This window comes from Stylophora pistillata, chromosome 7 (assembly GCF_964205215.1).
Source record: "Stylophora pistillata chromosome 7, jaStyPist1.2, whole genome shotgun sequence".
Classification (NCBI taxonomy): Eukaryota; Metazoa; Cnidaria; class Anthozoa; order Scleractinia; family Pocilloporidae; genus Stylophora; species Stylophora pistillata.
This window is the reverse complement of record NC_142525.1, coordinates 33,542,237-33,564,820: the sequence shown is the minus strand read 5'-3', so window position 1 is coordinate 33,564,820 and position 22,584 is coordinate 33,542,237. Positions and strand designations below refer to the sequence as shown.

Sequence of the window (22,584 nt, the reverse complement as noted above, 5' to 3'; positions counted from 1 at the left end):
AGGGGATAATTTATTAACCAACTAGAAAAAACTTTCTGCAGGGAGACGGTTTGTTTGGACTTTTTCCCCTTACTGCTAATGAAGCTGTTTTGCAAAGCTACTCACTCTGTATTTTTATTATTAGTCTGGTAAACTTTATTGGTAAAATAATTCAAAGTATATATCAATATCATTGCGGGCACAGCCAAGGCAATGTGAACCAGGATATAAAATATATATGTAAGCGTTGTAAGTTTCATATAAATCTAAAATAATGATATGTAGCAAAAAATACATTCTTGAATGAGATAAATGTACTAAAAACTCTTATCGTTCACGTATTTAAGAAGCTGAGTGCATAGAGCTGAAATCTGTTCTTTCAACTATTGTATCGTTGTATTCATGCATTTACATAGTTACACGCACGAAAATCTCCCATTTCTGGGAGCGCTCCATGGCTGTTCCGGCTGTAAGTGAAGTAATGGTGTTAATTGATATTCATTTTTGAATATATTCTAGTGATTATCATTTTTTTTCTTTTACTCTTAAAAGATTTGTTTCACGCACCAATTAAAATTTGATGTATCAAGGCAAGAAGAAAAAGGGGTTATATATCCTATTGCAAACTGAACTATACACAAAGGTTATCATTTGCAAGAATAAGTTGAATGTCGTTTGTGCGATGAAGGAGGCGGCAAACGCATAAATATGTCTATGCATGAAAGTAACCTTAGACACGTGGACTATTCCGGCATTAAAGATGAGAAACTTAATTTGCACCTGCAAACTGCACAAAGCTTTAAAGAAAAAACAACCATCATCATTTTTTCCTTTACTCTTAAAAGGTTTGTTATGCGCACCAATTAAAAATTTAATGTATTAAGGCAAGAAGAAAAGGCGGGGGTTATATATCCGATTGCAAAACTATACACAAAAGTAAACATTTGCAAGGATAAGTTAAATGTCGTTTATGCGATGAGTAGGACACAAACGCATAAATATGTCAATGCATGAAAGTAGCTTTAGGTGTGCGGACTATTCATTAACGATGAGAAACTAAATTTGCACCTGCAAACTGCACAAAGCTTTAAAGAAAATAAAAGCCATTATCATTTTTTTCCTTAACTCTTAAAAGGTTTGTTTCACGCACCAATTAAAATTGAAATTATTGAGGGAAGAAGAAAAGGGAGTTGTATAGCCCATTGCAAAACTGTACACAAAGGTAATCCTTTGCAAGGATAAGTTAAATGTCGTTTAATTTGTGCGTTGGAGGGGGCCAAAATGCATAAATTTGTCTATGGATGAGAGCAACTTTAGGCGCGCGGACTATTAATCAAAGATGAGAAACTTAATTTGCACCTGCAAACTGCACAAAGCCGCTTTGCAGAAAAACAACCATTATCGTTCTTTTTCTTTTACTCTTTAAAGGTTTGTTTTACGCACCAGTTAAAATTTAATCTATCAAGGGAAGAAGAAAAGGGAGTTATATATCCCATTGCAAAACTGTAAACAAAGGTAATTCTTTGTAAGGATAAGTTAAATGTCGTTTATGCGATGGAGGAGGCCACAAACGCATAAATATACCTATGCATGAAAGTAACTTTAGGCGCGCGGACTATTCACTAAAGATGAGAAACTTAATTTGCACCGGCAAACTGCACAAAGCTTTGAAGAAAAAACAAGCAGTTTTCGTAGTTCGTTTTTTTTGTTAGAGTTGCAGAATGTTTGAGCTAGAGGAACAAATCATATTATCCCTAACTAATACTTAACGAGCTATTATGGTAAAAACCCTTACGTACACACGGTCTTATATCCATAACATGACGTGTGCATGTGTTAGCAGAACCTGTGTCAGCATGCTATGTTATAAAAGAATTGGTTCATACTTTAGCAGTGTCTTTATCGACTTATGGATACACTTGGAAAGTTTGGAGGGCAATCAAGAAGCTGGAGTTACTCTCAGCTGCGCCTTGAGCGACTCTTACACTTCTCTAGTACTCTCCAAACTTCCCGCGTGCATCACCGTGAACTCGATATACACATGTTAAGCATGGACCAATTCTTTATGTAAAAAAGGTAAATAAAACATAATGTACCAAAAGTTTAACGAATTCAAAGAGGGTGAAAAAAAAAAAGGATGGGATAAGTTAAAGACTAAAGGGAAAATATTCGTCACTCTTTTTTGCTTTATGGATGAAGGACACAAATTTGTATTTTTCTTTGCATCTTATGGGCAACGATGGTTTCATTGTGTCAGAAGTCGACAGTTTTCTATAAAATGTACTTAGACTCTGAAGTTTTGCAATTTAGATCAGCTTATGATTAATTTGCCATAAATATGCCGCCCAGTCTAGGTACTTATGATAAATGAAACTCTATATTGTTATCATTCACTTTTAGAGAAGAAAAGCTAAGCCAAGCTTGATTTACGAGAATATCTGCACTTTATAATAGTTATCCAGGAAGATTTGTTAGAGGAAAACGAGGACATATAGATCGACTTTGTTTTTTCGGTCTATAAGGACATACGAGGAAATTTAATACCTCAGTCAAGAGTTACTGCGCTCACGAACACGTCCCCCCAGGGCATATGGAAGTCCTCAGGGGGCAATGAGCTATTCAGAAAGATTGGAATCGGTAATTACTTAAAGGTCAATGAATTTTTTATATGAACTTCAGTTTAGTTTGATTACCGTTGCGGTAAGAAGGAAAAACCCACCGGAAAAGGGCCTTTGGAACAACTTTTTATCTGCATTAGGTAGGTTGTATAACAATGCATTCCAAAACGTGATTTTGGGACATAAAAAGTTGTCTTCTAAAATGCAAATATATATATATATTTATATAAGATATATATGTTCTTAAGCTGTAATTAAGGAGCTGTAGTCAACGTACGGTTTCCTTAGTTCGTCCTACTTGCAAGTTTTAATTTGGACCACAAGACCTCAGTTAAAGACAGATTGCCCATTCGATTGCAAGAGTTTTTTCCCTTCGTTTTGTCTGAAGCGTATGTTATTCGAAAAGATTTTATGACTCATTTTTCAAGTTAAACTAAATTGTTTGGGTAACACGCAAATTATAAACCTCACCCATAAGAGAGAAGGAAACGCGAATCCTTCCCTCGGTGATGATTTCAGTTAAATGTAATCATTCGAATGAAAAATCAGTTTCTTTAAATGTTCTTTTCTTAGGATGATTTTACTGGAAAATGATGTAGATGTTTGCCTTTTGATGATGTAAAATTGATCTATAAACAAGGGAATATGAATGTCATCGCTTAGCCTAATAAAGAGTCAATGTTCGAGCCTTTCTTCTTCATTATATTTTTATTTGCATGTTCATTATCGAAGAAACAGTAACTTTTTGTCAACAATTTTAATGAAAACGATTCATCCTCATCTTAGCGAAACACAAACTGAAAACAAAATAAAACAACTATGGATTTCGGAATCTGGGTCAAACTTCTCAGCTCATCCTCAATCCTCTGTGTTTTCAAAATCCTCACATCTAAGTTGCTCAATTTACTACCAGAAAAAAACAACAACAACAACAAGAAACAAAATTCGCCTCCCAGTTAGCTCAATGGATAGAGCGCTGGACTGTTGTGCGGGAGGTCGAGGGTTCGAGCCCCGGCCGGACCAACACTCAAGGTCTTAAAATAATTGAGAAGAATATGCTACCTTTCTATATCAAGAAATGATTAGATATTCTAGTCTTCTCGGATAGGGACGAATAAATGGAGGTCCCGTCTCCTGCAGGGTTTGGGGCGGGAGACGTTAATTTCCCACGCACGAGATTACTGTGTGATGGATGTCCTCCCCTGGGGGGGGGGATGGGTGGGTAACAGGACCCCCGTTGATACCAGTGTTTACTACACTGAAGGGGCTATCCTGTATAAATATAGATGTCTACTCTACTCTTCATTTTCTAAAGTTTAATTTCTTTAGTCTGATTGCTCAGTCGCCTTGTCCTCATCCTGTGATTCTACAAGCTATAGTAGGGCTCATGCATGATTTAATGTAAGTCAAGACGTTATCCTTATTAAGACTCATGACAAACATGGCTAACCCAAACAAAGGAATTGAGCTGTTGTAAGACCTTAATTAAAACTAACTATCTTCGACATACTTATCATGGAAGATTGGAAAATAACGCCAAGATCATTTTAACCACAGGCGGCCCAAGCGTACTTTTTGTGATCTTGGGTTTGAAGGTCATTAACGGGAATATCTAACATATTAAGATCGAATTTTAAGCCTAAGCGCGGGCCGTTACAAACAGGAAAGACTATAAAAAAAAAAGAAAAGAAAAACTTGCTTCGTCATACCAACCATTCTGACTAAATCGCTTTGTAGTGACGCGTAATCCGTTTGGTCTTACAACGGGATTCAAATATCGAAGCGCATGCGGTCGAATTACGCACACGACTCCCCAAACGGATTGGTCAGAGGCGTTTCGATATTGGTATCCCGTATCATTATATGGCAGTGTCTCACAAGGACTGGGAACTACCGAATTCCCGAATTTGATTGGCTGAAATTAATATTGAAAGCGGTCTAGATTTTCCCATCTAGACAGGCATCTAGACCGGTCTAGAAATAAAAGGTACAAAGAATATAAAAAATTGGCATATAAGAAACAGTCATATAATAAACATCTTATTAACCGAGCTAGGTCGGTCTGTATGGGAGAATCTTGACCTCGGTCGCTGGTACAGACCGAACGCAGTGAGGTCTGTACTGGCGACCTCGGTCAAGATTCTCCCATACAGACCTCCCGCTCGGTTGATAAGAACGAAGTAAAGCCAAATGGATTACGCGTCACCACAAAGCGATTTAGCCAGAATGGTTGGTAAAACGGAGTGTCTCTCGGATCGATGCAGAGGAATTTGGAAATTTTTACCGCTCGAATGGGTACCGGTAGATATTAGCAAAGCGCTCTCGCAGGTGGAAATTTCAGGGAGATCGATCGACTTTTGCGGAATTTGTACTTCACACGTTATATTCATCGCTTTTATTATCCCTTATAATTTTTCTCTATTTTTTTCAATGGCCCGCGCTTACGCTTAAAATTCGATCTTAATATGTTAGGTACTTCTGTTAATGACCTTTTAGTCCCAAAATCACACACCGACAGCACGCTTGGGCCGCCCGTGATTTAACAATCAATGTGGTGCTTGCAAACTTCAATTTGCACGATTTTTAACAGGAAAATTAATTAGAAAACACCCTCTACCCTTTCAGTACATGCCCGTTCTTAAGAAGTTACGCTAACAGAATGTTGGAGTGAAAAATGATAATACTTTTAGACAGTTTATTTCTTCTTTTTAAGATCAGAAATCGCATCTACAACAAATGGCTCGGCAACAAATCAAAAGCCACATTACAGTGCTGCTGATGTTGTCTCTCGTGCCCCGACATCTTACCAGCCAACAGTGTGGAACGGATCTTTACTCAATCTATCAAATGATGCTTAAAGGCCACACCTTTAAGACGTTGAAAATCAAACCAGGTACACTAGAATGCAGAGAAGCCTGTCTCGCTGATGTCAGATGCCAAAGTTATAACGTCATGGTGAAAGGAATATGTGAGTTAAGCAACAGAACTAAGGAGGCCAGGCCGGAGGATTTTGTTAAAGACTTGGAACGATACTACATGAAAAGTTCTACAAGAGGTAGGAACTCTAGTGAAACGAAAATTATTTATGAGAAACGAGTTTGTGATCTCAGAAACATCTGGACTGGATTACGCTAAACCTGGTAATTAAGTGATATCTATGATACTTGCAGCCGTCCTTTGAAGTAGCTAAAAGTGAAAGAGCTATGAAAAGTACGATCGCGATCGAAAGTTACTCTGTTTAAAACCGGATGGACACAAATTCATTTCATAAAAAAAAAAAAAAAAAAAAATCAGGACCTAAATTTTGCGTTAGAAAAGAAACATGAAAAGCTGTAATTGTTCAGTGTTCTGGTAAAGGACCAAGAAACGAAGCATTGTGAACGAAAAAGACGAAAAATGAGGACTCGCGCATTCTTTTCCCTACGCAGGGCTGCGCAAACACAAACTTTTGAAAGGTTTCAACCACAAAGACAATGATTGCCTCGACGCTCTTTCGTTTTCTTGTCTTCCCACGGAACACCATCCCAAAAACAGCTTTTCCAAATGTTTCTATTTCGTTCAAATTCAGTTCCTCTAGGTTCCATTCCTGAGCTGCCGGGTGATTCGTGTAAAGAGATCAAAGCAAGTGAGGGTGGACAAGCGGTCAGCGGTAATTACTGGTTGGATTCCACCAGATCTGGAGACTCCATGTTAGCTCGCTGTGACATGAAAACAGAGGGTAGGAATATATCAGCTCTTTTTTCTCTCACATGTAGGTGGCGAATATTGACAGAGAATACCTGGAATCTTCTAAAATGTTGATTATTTGTTGTTTTTTTCTTTGGTTTAGTTGTTGACTATTGCATCAAGCATCAGTGTCAGAACAGTGCAGTGTGTTTAAACGGGCATGTGAATTACATATGATGACCGCGTCCCAGTTAGCTCAATGGATAGAGCGCTGGACTGTTGTGCGGGAGGTTGAGGGTTCGAGCCCCGGCCGGACCAACGCTCAAGGTCTTAAAATAGTTGAGAAGAATTTTTCTACCTTTCTACAACATCAAGAAATGGTTAGATATTTTTAGTCTTCCCGGATAGGGACGAATAAATGGAGGTCCCGTCTCCTGCAGGAGGGGTAGGAGACATTAAATTCCCACACACCAGATTACTGTGTGATGGATGTCCTTCCCCTGGGTGGGGATTTTGGCCGCACTAGTGGCCGATTTGCGATCTTGGCCATTAGTGGCCAAATTGCGATTTTGGCCGCTGGTGGTCGTTTTGTAAATTTTGCCAATGGTGGCTAAATTGCGATTCTGGCTACTCGTGACCGATTTGCAATTTTGGCCACTAGTGGCCGATGTGCAATTCTGGCCACTAGTGTGACTATTGCATCAAGCAGCAGTGCCAGAGCAATGGAGCGTGTGTAAACGGGCATGTGAATCACACATGTGCATGCGCTTCATCAGGATGGACTGTTACCCTACTGTGAAGAAGGTAGAATCTTATTGTTAAATCTCAAGAAGGTTTTTAGTGCATATCACTTGCGTTTTTTCTCTGTTGTGTGACTTTCTAGAGATCGATAAATGCATACAAGGGACTCATGATTGCCATAGCAATGCTAAATGCCAAAACAGTAAAGGCTCCTACATCTGTAGCTGCAAACCAGGATTTCAAGGAGACGGGAAAAACATATGCAGTGGTGAGGAAAACCATCATCAATATGAACTAATTACGACAATAATTTGGTCTAATTCTGGAAAAGGAAAAGCTCAGCAGAGAACTGCGAATTTACAATTTGGTAACCAATGGCCATTTCGCAGTTTTGGCCACTAGTGGCCCAATAAGGATTTTGGCCACTAATGACCAATTTGCGATTTTGGTCATTAGTGCCCAAATTATGATTTTGGCCACTGGTGGCTGTTACGAGTATCAAATTATTTTTTCTGAATCTGTCACGCAATCCCAGACTTTTCGAGAATTATCTATAATCTGTAATATTCCAGAAACTTCTTTCATGTGACTCAGCAGTTTCCAAAAATAGTACAACTTGTAATACGCCATAGATAGTAATAGAACATTCTAGATAAGTAAAGTAAATGTATAAAAGCTGGCTTGTGAGAAGTACAAAGGAGATTTGCCCGAGGGCATACCCTCGTGGCTTGCTGACTGAACTTTTGGAAGCTATGATGTGACAAGGCTATGACCTTCTGACCTTGCGATATCCGGAGAGAAGAAAGAGATGAAAAAGACGATAGTCGAGAGAGGAAGAAGATAGAGAATACAGAGTTTACTATGGAGTCCTCCGGAAGAGTTTGTGTACAAGGAAAGAATGCGATAAATCAAGAAAGCCAAGCGCTGTGGTCTTCAGTCGGCGGATGTTGGAATTGGAAGTTGATCAAGACGACGAACACTTACACGGCATGAAGGATTGTAAGCCTGCTTTATGAACTGCTTAACTTAATCTTTAACCTAAGTAAATTAGACAATGTAAAACTAATTAAATAATAGTTAAAATGGGTAACTGCTTGTTGTTACATTTTTGTTGCGTGCCATATATCGTACTCGGGAGCCTACTTTCATATATGCTTTGTTAGCGGACATTTGTTGGTCATTCGTGCACGTAACATGGCCGAATTGCGATTTTGGCCACTAGTGGCTGTTTGCCGATTTGGGCCACTAGTGGCCAATTTGCGATTTTGGCCACGGTGGCCGTTTAGCGATTTTTGCCACAGGTAAGTGATTTGCGATTTTGGCCACAAGTGGCCAATGTGCGATTTTGGCCACTAGTGGCCGATCTGTAATTTTGTCCACTACTGGCCGATTTCCAATTTTGGCCATTGGTGGTCGATTTGAGATTTTAATCACTAGTGGCAAATTTGCGATTTTGGCTGCTAGTGGCCGAATTGCAATTTTGCCTAGTGGTCCATTTACAATTCTGGCCATTAGTGGCCGATTTGCCATTTTAACCACTTGTGGCCGATTGGCGATTTTGTCCACTAGTGGCCGATTTGCCGATTTGAGATTTTAACCACTAGTGGCTGACTTCCGATTTTGGCCACTGGTGGCCGAATTACGATTCTGGATATTGGTGGCCGATTTGCAATATTGGCCACTAGTAACCGATTTGCAATATTGGCCACTAGTAACAGATTTGCAATATTGGCCACTAGTAACAGATTTGCAATATTGGCCACTAGTTACAGATTTGCGATATTGGCCACTAGTAACAGATTTTCATTATTGGCCACTAGTAACAGATTTGCAATATTGGCCACTAGTAACAGATTTGCAATATTGGCCACTAGTAACAGATTTGCAATATTGGCCACTCGTAACCGATTTGTGACTTTGGACACTAGTGCCCGACTAGCGATTCTGGCCACTAGTGGCCGATTTGCGATTTTGGCCACTAGTGACGACCGATTTGCAATTTTGGCCACTAGTGGCCGATGTGCGATTCTGGCCTCTAGTGGGCGATTAGCGACTTTAGCCACTAGTAGCTGATTTATCATTTTGGCCACTAGTGGCCGACCTGCGATTTTGGCCACTAACTGCCGTTTGGCGATTTGGGCCACCAGTGGCGGATTAATTTGCGATTTTGGCCACTAATGGCCGAATTGCGATTTCGGCCAACGGTGGCCGATTTGCGATTTTGGCCACTAGTGGTCGATTTGCGATTTTGGCCAATAGTAGCCGATTGGCGATTTTGGCCACTAGTGGCCGATTGGCGATTTTCGACTACAGAAAAGAGGTCTGTAAAAATTCAGTTTTATAAGGAATTTGAACCCCTTTCTCCTAGACATTAAGTGGGCGCTACTACTTACTCAGCCACAGAACCACTGGTTTGGTGATAGGTCCAAGCTGTGTAGATGGTAAACGTTCTTTACTGTAGCAGACTTGTCATTGGTCAGCTAGTGGTAGGCTTAATTTCCTCTCTAAAGTTTGCCTAATGTCGATGGGCTAACAGACCTTGTGGATCTGCTGCTTTTCCCATTTGTAAGAAGTAGTTTTTTTTACTGTCGAAGCCTTTTCACCCCTATCCCTAATCATGTGAGTTTCCGTAATACTTAAGACTTATCTCTGTTCCTTACTTAGATATCAACGAATGTGCAGAAGGATCTCATCGTTGCCATCAAGACGCCACTTGTCAGAATACTGCAGGCTCGTATAAGTGTACATGCAATTCAGAATACATTGGGAACGGACTGAATTGCGAGCCTGAAGGTGGGTACGAATGTTAAAATGTGCAAGTGTTCAGCATCACTAATGAATAGCTGTAAGGATCGTTGTTCCCTCTATCATGAAAATCTGTATGACAATTTCTGGGTATGAGTGCAAGGAAATTAGTGACCTCGTTGGTATAAGGGTGACGAGCAAATTTCGCAATCTCTTTTCATTCTAAGCTGTTCGTCTTTTCTTTTTATACCCAGAATGTAGTGACTACAAGACTTTAACTTCCGCTCGAAGGAACAAATCTTATAAGTCAAGTACACCGTACATATGTGACGATGAGCTGGATGAGAAGTGGTACCGTTTTAATGGATTCGCAGGTACAAAAATGCCCACTTCGTGTGTCACCTTCAAAAGATGTGGCGGCCAGAGACCAGGCTGGCTGAGTGGTGGTCATCCTACAAAAGCTGATGGCAGAGTGTCCAGAACGGTTTATTTCCGCTCAGTCGACAACTGTAAAGTAAAATCGAAGACTATCCAAGTTAGAAACTGTAGTTCTTACTATGTTTACCGCTTAAGCGCTGTAAACCATGTCACAAACTGCGCTCGTTTCTGTGGCACTTGATAAATAACTTTAGCATTCTAGGTGACTTGCGGAACGAAGGCATCCGACGTTCACGATTAGACTGGGTTGTCTTGGGGCTATTTGGAAGTTGGGACTCCCTCTCTGATGAATACTTGTACTTGTGTCTATAACCTTGCTATGGTTTGCCTTTGTAATTAATTCAAAAATATTTTATGACACTTGACCCATAATCGTGCGAACACTATTACTTGGTTAAATACCATAAGCGTTCTCGTTTTTTATTTTTTTCAACTGAGTTGGTGTTAGTCGCACAGAGAACAAATCGGCCCAGAATCATATGTCCTCGTGCGCAACGAAAAAGTTCAGCGGTGTCTATCTTTAAGATTGATTTCTTAGTAAAACTCGAAAAATATCATTTTTTTCTTTAGAACTAATTAGGTTAACTTTTCTTATATGATAATGAAAGTTTTGTGTTTTTTTGTTGTCTGTGTTGCTGTTTCTCTTTTTTTTTTTTCTGATTTATTGGTTTATATTTACATATTCATTTTTTTACTCATTTTTTACATTCATTACGTCAAACATTTTCCCTCTTAGTTCGGTAAAGTTAGTCTTGTACGTATCATGTGATGCTTTTGACGTTGCCAGAGAATTTAACTGGTGACTTGTGGGTGATGGTTTGCTCCTAATGTTACGGCAAATATGTCATCAATCTGCAAGATGTAAATAATATAGTATACTGTAATTAAAGTGCAGAGCGCTCTTCAATTCAGTGTCGTAAAATCAATACCAAAGTTATCACAACAGCCAATCAGAACAAGGCAAATATCACAAGGAGCCAATGAGAAGGTAGAATAAAAACGAGTAAACTGCCTGAGGCGCGGGAAAACGCAAGTAGCCAAGGCGCGATTGGTGTGAGGTTTGCAATAGTCCATTTTACAGTTGGGTGCTTGGTCACCAAGCCTTTAAACAGGAGTGAGGCTAAGGGTGACCTTGTTGTCAAATGTTATTGTTCTTTTTAAATGTAAATTACTTCTTTATCATACCATCTATCACAACAAGGTTACCTTCAGCCTCTCTCCAAATCAGGGGCTTAGTAACTAAGCACACAACTATAAAATGGCCTAATGATTTGTTGGGAAAGTGTGGTGAGTAATCTAGACCTATCAAAGAGCGAAGTAAAGCAAATCCAAATCGATCCTAGCTTATTTTCGACATTCAGGTAGAAAGTGACTCTATACCCAAAAGATTACAAAGGACCATGAAAATACAGTCATTGTAAGCAAGAATAGTTGCCATTCAGTATTATTAGTTTCGTGAGTGATATTAGTTTTGCAAGTAAAGTTAGAGCGTTGATATTGTAGCTGGTACAAGTGCTGTTAGTAAAGTTGATAACGTGAGTGGGTTTAAATAAATGTCAAAAAAATGCACACTCTGTCAAACAAAGATTACCTTGCGCTTTTTAGGTTGTGTTTATTTTCTTCCCCTCGTGAACATTTTTTACGTCCACAGCAATGCCTCTCAACCATTGAACTCCTATAAATGACCAATACAGAATTTCTCATTACAATATCTGTACGATTTCAAGAAGGCAAGTAAGTGATAAGAATAAAGAAAAATATAAATTAGGGGATAATTGGTTGATCCAATACCAAATTCTCTTAGTTACATCATAAGAACTATATGGAAGACTGTCAATTCCTAAGGCGCCTGCTATATCGTTTTATATCATTTGAAATGGTATATTTAGTCAGCCGAAACAAATGACAGCTTTCTTGCTTCAATACCCCATTTTCGTAATTATACCCGACAAGCATTTACAGGAATAAGACGGAAGCGTGCTAGGTCATGTGCTATATCTTTTGAAATAGTTGCAGACCAGTGCTTCCAACATTAGTGTCAGAACAATGCAACCTGTTTAAAAGGTCACGTGCATTACACGTACACGTGCGATTCATCGGGATGGACTGGAAACTACTTTGAAAAAGGTAGAATCTAAAATCGTTTTGCTAAATCTTGATACTGTTATCAATCTTACGCATAACTGATGCGTCTTGAGCGATTCTTACGCTTCATTAGTGCTCTCCAAACTTTCCGCGTGCATCACACTGCAATATACGCACACTAAGCATGGACTAATTCTTTATGAAAAAATAAATAAAACATAATGCAGGCCGAAAGTTTGCAGAATTCAAAGAAGGTAAAAAAAAGGAGGATGAGAGATTTTGAAAACTTAAGGGAAAATATTCGTCACTCTTTTTTCGCTGTATGGATGGGGGACACAAATTTGTATTTCTTTGCATCTTACAAGAAAGGATGACTTTATTGTGTCAGAAGTCACGACAGTTTTCTACAAAATGTACGGAGACTCCGAACTTTTTCATATTTAAATCAGCTTATAATTAATTCGCCACAAGTATGTCGCCCACTGGGTATTTATGACGAATGAAATTCTATGTGGTTATCTTTCACTTTTAGAGAACTACAGGTAAGCCAGGCTTGATTTACGAGAATATCTGCTCTTCATAGTAGTTACGTAAAACGATTTGAGAAAAACGGGGACATATATATCGACCTTGCTTTTTTGGTCTGCCAAGAGTTGCTGTGCTCACGAACATCTCACCCCGGGGTATATGGAGGTCCTCAGAGGGGTAATAGCTATTCAGAAAGTTTTGAATAGGTTTTGTAGTTCAGTGAATGTTTATATGAACCTCAGTTTAGTTTGGTACTATTGAAATAAAGAGGAGAATTCCACCTGAAAAGAGCTTGCGGAACTATTTCTTATTTCTACTAGGTAAGTTGTATGACGCTTCATTCAAAACATGTGACTATGAGATAGAAAAAGGTTTTCTTATTAAATGCAGAAAAAAAAAAAACTACGCTCCGCAGTTGTACTCTGTAATTTTGATTATTTCCTCTCTCTGTTGGCGCATGTCATTGAACTAGGGATTATATTCTAAGTTCTGTCTTTTTATTTGTCTCTATCTACTTAAATTATAATTCACGACCTGTCTATAGTTCGCATTGCTTACAAGTTTATTACCAGAAGATCTAAGTTAAAGCGAGATTGTCCATTCGATTTCAAATCTCTTTTCACGTCGTTGTGTCTGAGGCACAGACACGTCATTCGAAAAGATTTTTGAGTGTCACATTTCAAGTTAAACCAAATTGTTTTCGCAACACGCAAAAGACAAACCTCACCCATAAGAGAGAAAGAAACACGAATCCTTCCCTCGGTGATGATTTTGGTTAAATGTAATCATTCGAATGAAGCAGACAGGTGTATATGAATGTTATCGCTTAGCCTACTAAAGAGTCCATGTTCTACCCTTTCTTCTTTATCATTTTTATTTGCATGTTCATTAGCTAAGAAACAGTAACTTTTTATAAACAATTTTAATGAAAAGGATTCATCCTCACCTTAGCGAAACACAAACTGACAACAAAATAAAACAACAGAGAGTATGGATTTCGGAATCTGGGTTAAACTTCTCTGCTCATTCTCAATCCACTGTAATTTCAAAATCCCCACATTTAAGTCGCTCAATTCGCTGCAAAAAAACCCCAAAATTCGCTTAATTTTCTTAAGTTTAATTTCTTCAGTTTGATTGCTGAGTCACCTTGACCTCATCCTGTGATTTTAAGGCTCATGCATAAATTACTATAAGCAATGACTATAAGGAATTACTATAAGTCTGATCCTTATTAAGACTCATGACAAACATGGCTAACCCAAACAAAGAAATTAAGGGAAATTGAAGAGCATAAAGGTGGCTAATATTCCATCGGAAGAGCTGTTGAAAGACCTCAATGAAAGCTACCTATCTTCGACGTACTTATCATGGAAGATTGGAAAATAACGCCAAGATCATTTAACCACAAGCGGCCCAAGCGTGCTGTGTGTGATTTTGGGACTAATTGAAGGTCATTGACGGGAATACCTAACATATTAAGATCGAATTTTAAGCGTAAGCGCAGGCCCTTAAAAAAAGGAAAAGTCATAAAAATAAAAAGAAAGAAAATTTCGCTCCGTTTTACTAACCATTCTGGCTAAATCGCTTTGTAGTGACGTGTAATTTGTTTGGCATTACTGCGGGATTCAAATATCGAAGCGCATCCGTTCGAATTACACGCACGCCCCCTCGGACGGTGTTGTTTGGCAATGGGGCAAAGGTGACAACCTTCCTATCGATTCCCTGGAGAGTCATTTATTTGGTCAGAAGCGTTTCGATATTAGTATCCCGTAGTAAGGCCAAACGGAGTACTCGTCACTACAAAGCGATTTCGCCAAAACGGTTGGTAAAACGAAGCGTCTCTCAGATCGGTGCAGAGGAATTTGGAAAGTTTTGCCGCTCGAACGTTACCAGTAGGTAATAGCAAAGCGCTCTCGCGGGTGGAAATTTCAGGGAGATCGATCGATTTTTGTGGGATTTGTACTTTTGTTGTAGAGCGTTTTCAAGGCTCGATATTTCAAGCATTTTTAGGTTTACCTTTTTGTTTTATTAAGTCTCGCCTTTTCGCCCCTACGTGCTATTTTGATGAATCTATAGTTTTGATCATTTATTTTTAGTGTGTGCTTGAACTTGGCTCAGCACTTACCGTGCTAGACATTTTAATCCCTTGTTATGGTTGAAGATAACTAGTTTGCTAGGTGGTCATGTTTGAGTTGGTAAAACTGACCTTGAGTTTTACCTACACTGAACATCCTGTTTTGGAAGTTCCCACGGTTAGCTAACCCAAACATATGTCTGTGATTTTTGTATTTAATACTGGAGCACTCCTTTCTGAAAGTAGTAGAAATAAGCAGTGGAACAAAAGAGAGAGAATATTAGCTGAAGTAGAAGCAGCAGTATAGGAGAATAAAGAAGAAAATTACAGAGTCTCAGTACTTCTTGTTAATTTGCCAAGCGAGTGGTAAAACCCCTCAACACTTCACACGTTATATTCCTCGCTTTTATTATCCTTTTTAATTTTTCTCAAATTTTTTTAATGGCCCGCGCTTACGCTTAAAATTCGATCTTAATATGTTAGGTACTCCCGTAAATGACCTCTAGTTCCAAAATCACACACAGCACGCTTGGGCAGCCTGTGATTTAACAATTAACGTGGTGCTTGCAAACTTCAATTTGCACGATAATTAACGGAAAAATTAATTGGAAAATACTTCCACCCGCATGCTCGTTCTTAAGAAGTTACACTAACAGAATATTGGGGTGAAAAATGAAAATGATACTTTTAGACAGTTTATTTCTTCTTTTTAAGATCAGAAATCGCATCTACAATAAATGGCTCGACAACAAATCAAAAGCCACATTACAGTGCTGCTAATGTTGTCTCTCGTGCCCCGACATCTTACCGCCCAGCAGTGTGGAACGGATCTTTACTCAATCTATCAAATGATGCTTAAAGGCCACACCTTTAAGACGTTGAAAATCAAACCAGGTACACTAGAATGCAGAGAAGCCTGCCTCGCTGATGTCAGATGCCAAAGTTATAACGTCATGGTGAAAGGAATATGTGAGTTAAGCAACAGAACTAAGGAGGCCAGGCCGGAGGATTTTGTTAAAGACTTGGAACGATACTACATGAAAAGTTCTACAAGAGGTAGGAACTCTAGTGAAACGAAAATTATTCTTGAGAAACGAGTTTGTGACCTCAGAAACATCTGGACTGGATTACGCTAAACCTGGTAATTAAGTGATATCCATGATATTTGCAGTCGTCCTTTGAAGTAGCTAAAAGTGAAAGAGCTATGAAAAGCACGATCGCGATCGAAAGTTACTCTGTTTAAAATCGGATGAACACAAATCCATTTTCATAAAAAAAAAAAAAAATCAGGACCTAAATTTTGCGTTAGACAAGAAACATGAAAAGTCGTAATTGTTCATTGTTCTGGTAAAGGACCAAGAAACGAAGCATTATGAACGAAAAAGACGAAAAATGAGGACTCGCGCATCCTTTTCCCTACGCAGGGCTGCGCAGGCTTCCATGCCCCAATGTCAAGTAATTCCCTACGCAGGCTTCCAAAGTCCCAATGTCAAGTAATTTCTGCATTCCTTGTTGAGATTAACCAACGAAACGGGTACTGAGGGCACGGATAGAAATCTCAAAATTTTTCCTTACAACTGATTTGCTGCTAAAGCGAATGCGTTTTTGTGCAAACACGAACTAAAGGTTTCAACCATAGTCACTGATTGCCTCGACGCCCTCTCGTTTTCGTATCTTCCCGTGGAACGCCGGCTCAAAAACAGCTTTTCCAAACGTTAATTTCTATTTCGTTCAAACTCAGTTCCACTAGGTTCCATTCCTGAGCTGCCAGGTAATTCGTGTAGAGAGATCAAGGCAAATGAAGGTGAACAAGCGGTCAGCGGAAATTACTGGTTGGATTCCACCAGATCTGGAAAGAGCATGTTGGCTCGCTGTGACATGAAAACAGAGGGTAGGAAGATATCAGCTCTTTCTTCTCTCATATGTGGGTGGCAAATATTGACAGAAAATACCTGGAATCTTTTAAAATGTTGATAATTTGTTGTTTTTTCTTGATTTAGTCGCTGACTATTGCATCAAACATAAGTGTCAGAACAGCGCAGCGTGCGTAAACAGTCATGTGAATTACACATGTGCATGTACTTCATCAGGATGGACTTTACCCTACTGTGAAAAAAGTAGAATCTCATTGCCAGATCTCAATACGGTTTTTTGTGCATATCACTTGCGTTTTTTCTCTGTTGAGTGACTTTCTAGATATCAATGAATGCGTAGAGGGGACTCACGATTGCCATAGCAACGCAAAATGCCAAAACACTGAGGGCTCCTACTTCTGTAGCTGCAAACCAGGATTTCAAGGAGACGGGAAAAGCAGTTGCAGTGGTGGGGAAAACCATCATCACTATCACCTAATGAAGACATAAAATTTAATTCTTGAAAAGGAAAGGCTCAGAAGCGAATTGCCATTTTGCCATTTTGGTAGTAACCTATTTAGGATTTTGGCCACTAGCAGTCGATTTGCCATTTTGGCCAATAATGGCCCAATTGCGATTTTGGTCACTAGTGGCCAATTTGCGGTTTCCGCCACTAGAGGCCCATTTCTAATTTTGGCCATAAGTGGCCGATTCACGATTTTCGCCACTAGTGGCCAATTTGCGATTTTGACCACTAGTGGCCAATTTCTGATTTTGGCCAGTAGTGGCCGATTTACGATTTTGGCCACTGATGGTCAAATTGTGAATTTGGCCACTAGTACGCGATTTGTGTTCTCAGCCACAATACAAGTGGCCAATTTACAATTTTGGCCACTAGTGGTCGATTTGCCATTTTGGCCACGAGTAGCCGATTTGCCATTTTGGCCACTAGTGGCCGATTTGCCATTTTGGCCACTGGGGCCGATTTACCATCATTGGCCACTGGTGGCGGATTTGCCATTCTGGCCGCTAGTGGCCAATTTGCCATTTTGGCCACTAGTGGCCAATTTGCCATTCTGGCTGCTAGTGGCCAATTTGCCATTTTGGTCGTTAGTGGCCAGTTTGCCATTTTGGCAACCACTGGCCGTTTTGCGATTTTGGCCACTAGTGGCCGATTTTCGATTTTGGCCACTAATGGCCAAATTACAATTTTGGCCGCTAGTGGCCGAATTGCATTTTTGGCCACAAGTGTTCAATTTACGATTTTGGCCGCTAGTAGCCAGTCAATTGGTGATTTTGGCCATTAGTAGCTGATTTGCCATTTTGGCCACTACAGGCCGATTTGCCACTTTGGTCACTAGTGGCCGATTTGCGATTCTGGGCATTAGTGGCCGATTTGCGATATTGCCCACTAGTGGCCGATTTGCGATTTTTGCTACTAGTGGCCAAATTGCGATCTTGGCCACTAGTCGCTATTTTTACGATTTTGGCCACTACTGGCGGATCTGCGATGAGCTAACAAACCTTGAGGATATGCTGTTTTTCTTTCACTGTCGAAGCCTTTCTACCCCTATCCCTAATCATGTGAGTTTCCGTAATATTTAATACTTATCTCTGTTACTTACTTAGATATCAACGAATGTGCAGAAGGATCTCATCGTTGCCATCAAGACGCCACTTGTCAGAATACTGCAGGCTCGTATAAGTGTACATGCAATTCAGAATACATTGGGAACGGACTGAATTGCGAGCCTGAAGGTGGGTACGAATGTTAAAGTAAGTACTGCAGGCTCGTATAAGAGTACATGCAATTCAGGGTGGGTACGAATGTTAAAATGTGCAAGTGTCCAGCATCAATAACTCACAAACAGCTTAAAAAGCTTTTTTTTTTTTACTATTGTAGGGCCCCTTTCGATATCTGTAAGGATCGTTGTTGTCTCTATTATGACTTACCATTGTTTTTATGGAAGAAAATATGTACGACAATCTCTGGGTAGGAGTGCAAGTAAATTAATGACTTCGTTGGTACAAGAATGACGAGCAAATTTCACAATCCCCTTTCATTCTAAGCTGTTTGTCTTTTTTTTTTTTTTTGTACCCAGAATGTAGTAACTACAAGACTTTAACTTCTGCTCGAAGGAACAAATCTTATAAGTCAAGTACACCGTACAAATGTGACGATGAGCTGGATGAGAAGTGGTACCGTTTTAATGGATACGCAGGTACAAAAATGCCCACTTCGTGTGTCACCTTCAAAAGATGTGGCGGCCAGAGACCAGGCTGGTTGAGTGGTGGTCATCCTACAAAAGCTGATGGCAGAGTGTCCAGAACGGTTTATTTCCGCTCAGTCGACAACTGTAAAGTAAAATCGAAGATTATCCAAGTTAGAAACTGTGGTTCTTACTATGTTTACCACTTAAGCGCTGTAAACCATGGCTCAAACTGCGCTCGTTTCTGTGGCACTTGATAAATAACTTAAGCATTCTGGGTGACTTGCAAAACCAAGGCATCCCGCGTTCACGATTGGACAAGGTTGTCTTGGGGCTATTTGAAACTTCGGATTTCTTCTCTCATGAATACTTGTACTTGTGTCCATAACCTTGCTATGGTTTGCCTTTGTAATTAATTAAAAAAGATTTTGACACTTGACCCATAATCGTGCGAACACTATTACTTGGTTAAATACCATAAGCGTTCTCGTGGTTTTTTTAAAACTGAGTTGGCGTTAGTCGCATAGAGAACAAATCGGCCCTGAATCAGAAGTTCTCGCGCACAACGAAAAAACTCAGCGGTGTCTATCTTTAAGATTGATTTCTTAGTAAACTCGAAAAATATCACTTTTTTTTTTCTTTAGAACTAGTTAAGTTAACTTTTCTTATTTGATCAGGAAAGTTTTGTGTTATTTTGTTGTCTGTGTTACTGTTTCTCTTTTTTTTGTCTGATTTCATTACGTTGCCAGAGAATTGTACTGGTGACTTGCGGGTGATGTTTTGCCCCTAATGTTGTGGAAAATATGTCATCAATATGTAAGATGTAAAAATATATCATACCGTGATTAAAGTGCAGAGCGCTCTTCAATTGAGTGCCGTTAAAATCAAAACCAAAGTTATCTTAACAGCCAGTCAGAAGAAGGAAATATCACAAGGATTCAAAGAGAAGGTAGAATAAAAACGAGTGAACTGCCTGAGGTGCGAGAAAACGCGCGATGGGTGTGAGGTTTGAAATAGTCCATTTTACAATTGGGTGCTTGGTCGCCAAGCCTTTGAACAGGATTTAATTGAATTTTACTTGAATTTATTTGAATTTAATTCATTCGAGAAAGGAACAGAACTTTCGTCCCAATTGAAACCTAACCCCTTTTGAACTTACCCATCCCACGCCAGGGGAGGACATCCATCACACAGTAATCTCGTGCGTGGGAATTCAACGTCTCCTACCCCAACCCTGCAGGAGACGGGACCTCCATTTATTCGTCCTTATCTGAGAAGACTAGAATAGCTAACCATTTCTTGATGTTCGAGAAAGGTAACAAATTCTCCTCAATTATTTCGAGACCTTGGGCTTACAGCCCACTAACTGGGCTGCGGAGTGAGGCTGAGGGTGACCTTGTTGCAAAATGTTCCTGTTCTTGTCAAATATAAATCACTTTTTTATCAAACATCTATCACAACAAGATTTCCTTCAGCCTCGCTCCAAATCAAAGGCTTGGTAACTAGGCACAAAACTGTAAAATGGCCTACTGATTTGTTGGGAGAGTGGGGCGAGTAATCTGAACCAACTAAGGAGCGAAGTAAAGCAAATCCAAATCAATCCTGGGTTATTTTCGACATTCAGAAGAAAGTGATTCTATACATAAAAGATTATAAAGGACCATGAATATACAATCATTGTAAGCAAGAATAGTTGCCATTCAGTACTGTTAGTTTCGTGAGTAATATTAGTTTTGCAAATAAAGCTAGAACGTTGATATTGTAGCTGATTTAAGTGCTGTTAGTAAAGTTGATAACGCGAGTGTGTTTAAATAGATGTTAAAAAAATGCACCCTCTGGCAAACAAAGATTACCTTGTGCTTTTTAGGTAAGTTGTGCTTATTTTCTCACGTGAACATTTCTACCTCCACAGTAATGCCTCTTAACCATTGAACTAGCTCATCTGAATGACCAATACAGAATTTCTTCTTACAATATATGTACAAATTCAAAAAAGCAAGCGATAAGAATAAAGGAAAATATAAATTAGGGGATAATTAGTTGATCCAATACCAAATTCTCTTAACTTACATTATAAAAACTATATGGAAGACTGTCAGGAGAATTATTAATGAGATCTTGGGAGTTACAGGGCGAAGCATGCAGATCAGATCGCTGATGTCGTCAATCACGACACCTTAAGTCCAAATTGTCGGCACTCTTTGAGGAGAAAGGAACAACGCCATAGACACTATTGTCATTCAATGAGATGTAAATAATAAACCCTGTATTTCCTAATTTACCTCAATTTCTTTCTCTTTCAGATTTTTGTTGATTTATCCCTCCGTTCTTCCACAATACCCAGTAGTTCATTGACCTTTCTGAGATTTATATGAACTATATGTTTCATTCTTTTTATGTTGACGGGTGGCATTGCGACCAACTGTTCCGAAGCCTACATGTAGTACTGACTGAGTCGTATTTGGGATTCCTAAAGCAATCATCTCCTCTGAAGTGATCTGCACTTGGGACTGAGCTATATATCCTGTGGTGCGTACTTGACAACTGAACTGAATAGTACTTTGTGTAATTTTAATCGGATTTAACTACAGCGTAACACCCCGTCCTTGTTTTGCCAGACTTATATTTCTTTAAGGAATGTCGTTTACTGATGGCTCAGTTTTTTCAGTTTAGTACTCAATGAGTTTTTCTGTTGTGATTCTTAACTGATAAAGACCAAGTTTTCACAGTTTGATGCACTAAAGTTTTCCGTGTGAGATTCCTTACTTTAGAATACCAAGTTTAAACAGTTTAATGAATAACAAGTTATTTGGGTGTGGCGGATTCTTTAGTTTAGAATATCAGAGATTTTTTGTGATAACTGTACTGTTGTGACTTGGCCAGTAAGTTTTTCATGTCCAGTTGTTGCCTTCAAATGTTTGGCAACATTTCTCCATAGAAACAACTACTATTGAAGAAAGGGACCTTCATTAATAAGGGCTTTTACTTTGTAAATACTGAAAAGCACACCTTCTTAATTAAAACAGACACCTCACGAATACCAATACGCCGTACGTTATTTTGTCGCTGCAGACACGTAGCACTACACAGAGCTACAGAGATAAATACAACCCAAGGTGTTATATTTAGCTAAAACTACCAGTCACGGATCAAAAATGATGGGAAGAGGATGCAAAGTCACTGGTCAGGTCCAGTGACGGAAAAACAGGAGAAGGGGGGTGGAGGCAGGAGGTAATTGAGATACTCCTCTTCTTAAACCTTGAAATTATAGAATTCTTCCATCAAATAGCTACATTGTCTGAGTTGGTGACTCGCATCAAAAAACAAATAAACTAAAATTCAGAGAAAATACGACCGCACAGGTGCATATTTAACAGAAAGAATATACCGCCAGATAACTGAATAACCACCCCCCTCCCCCCAAGCGGGCTGATAAGCGCGTAAATATCGTGCAGTTTGTTATAAACCATTGACGTACTCGCCTTAGCCAATCAATTTCCAGTATCAAGTGCAGCGCGGGAACTTTCCTTAATAAAATTCATTTACCTTCGTGAGGCGTACTCCAGGACTTCAACTGGATTTAATGTATCGACCTTTTAATCTGAGTGACAAGGTACATACGGCACTAAACTAAAATAACATAAGTA

At 39.3% G+C, this 22,584-nt stretch overlaps 2 protein-coding genes across 3 annotated transcripts; both read left to right on the top strand.

Moving 5' to 3' along the window:
• Positions 1–1,780: 1,780 nt before the first annotated feature.
• Positions 1,781–11,756, top strand: LOC148727522 (uncharacterized). Its single transcript, XM_088726745.1, has 6 exons — positions 1,781–2,737; positions 5,311–5,652; positions 6,166–6,315; positions 7,147–7,272; positions 9,669–9,797; positions 10,004–11,756. The coding sequence occupies exons 1-6, from the start codon at positions 2,635–2,637 to the stop codon at positions 10,366–10,368; spliced, it is 1,215 nt and encodes a 404-aa protein (XP_088582871.1). The 5' UTR covers positions 1,781–2,634; the 3' UTR covers positions 10,369–11,756.
• Positions 11,757–13,025: 1,269 nt separating this feature from the next.
• LOC111339384 (uromodulin) lies at positions 13,026–19,376 on the top strand. Of its 2 annotated transcripts, XM_088726750.1 has the most exons (6): positions 13,026–13,120; positions 15,589–15,930; positions 16,616–16,765; positions 17,071–17,196; positions 18,357–18,485; positions 18,830–19,376. In XM_088726750.1, the coding sequence occupies exons 2-6, from the start codon at positions 15,612–15,614 to the stop codon at positions 19,192–19,194; spliced, it is 1,089 nt and encodes a 362-aa protein (XP_088582876.1). In that variant the 5' UTR covers positions 13,026–13,120; positions 15,589–15,611; the 3' UTR covers positions 19,195–19,376. The 2 variants fall into 2 exon arrangements, with proteins under 2 accessions (XP_088582876.1, XP_088582877.1); XM_088726751.1 differs by lacking the exon at positions 17,071–17,196.
• Positions 19,377–22,584: the final 3,208 nt, after the last annotated feature.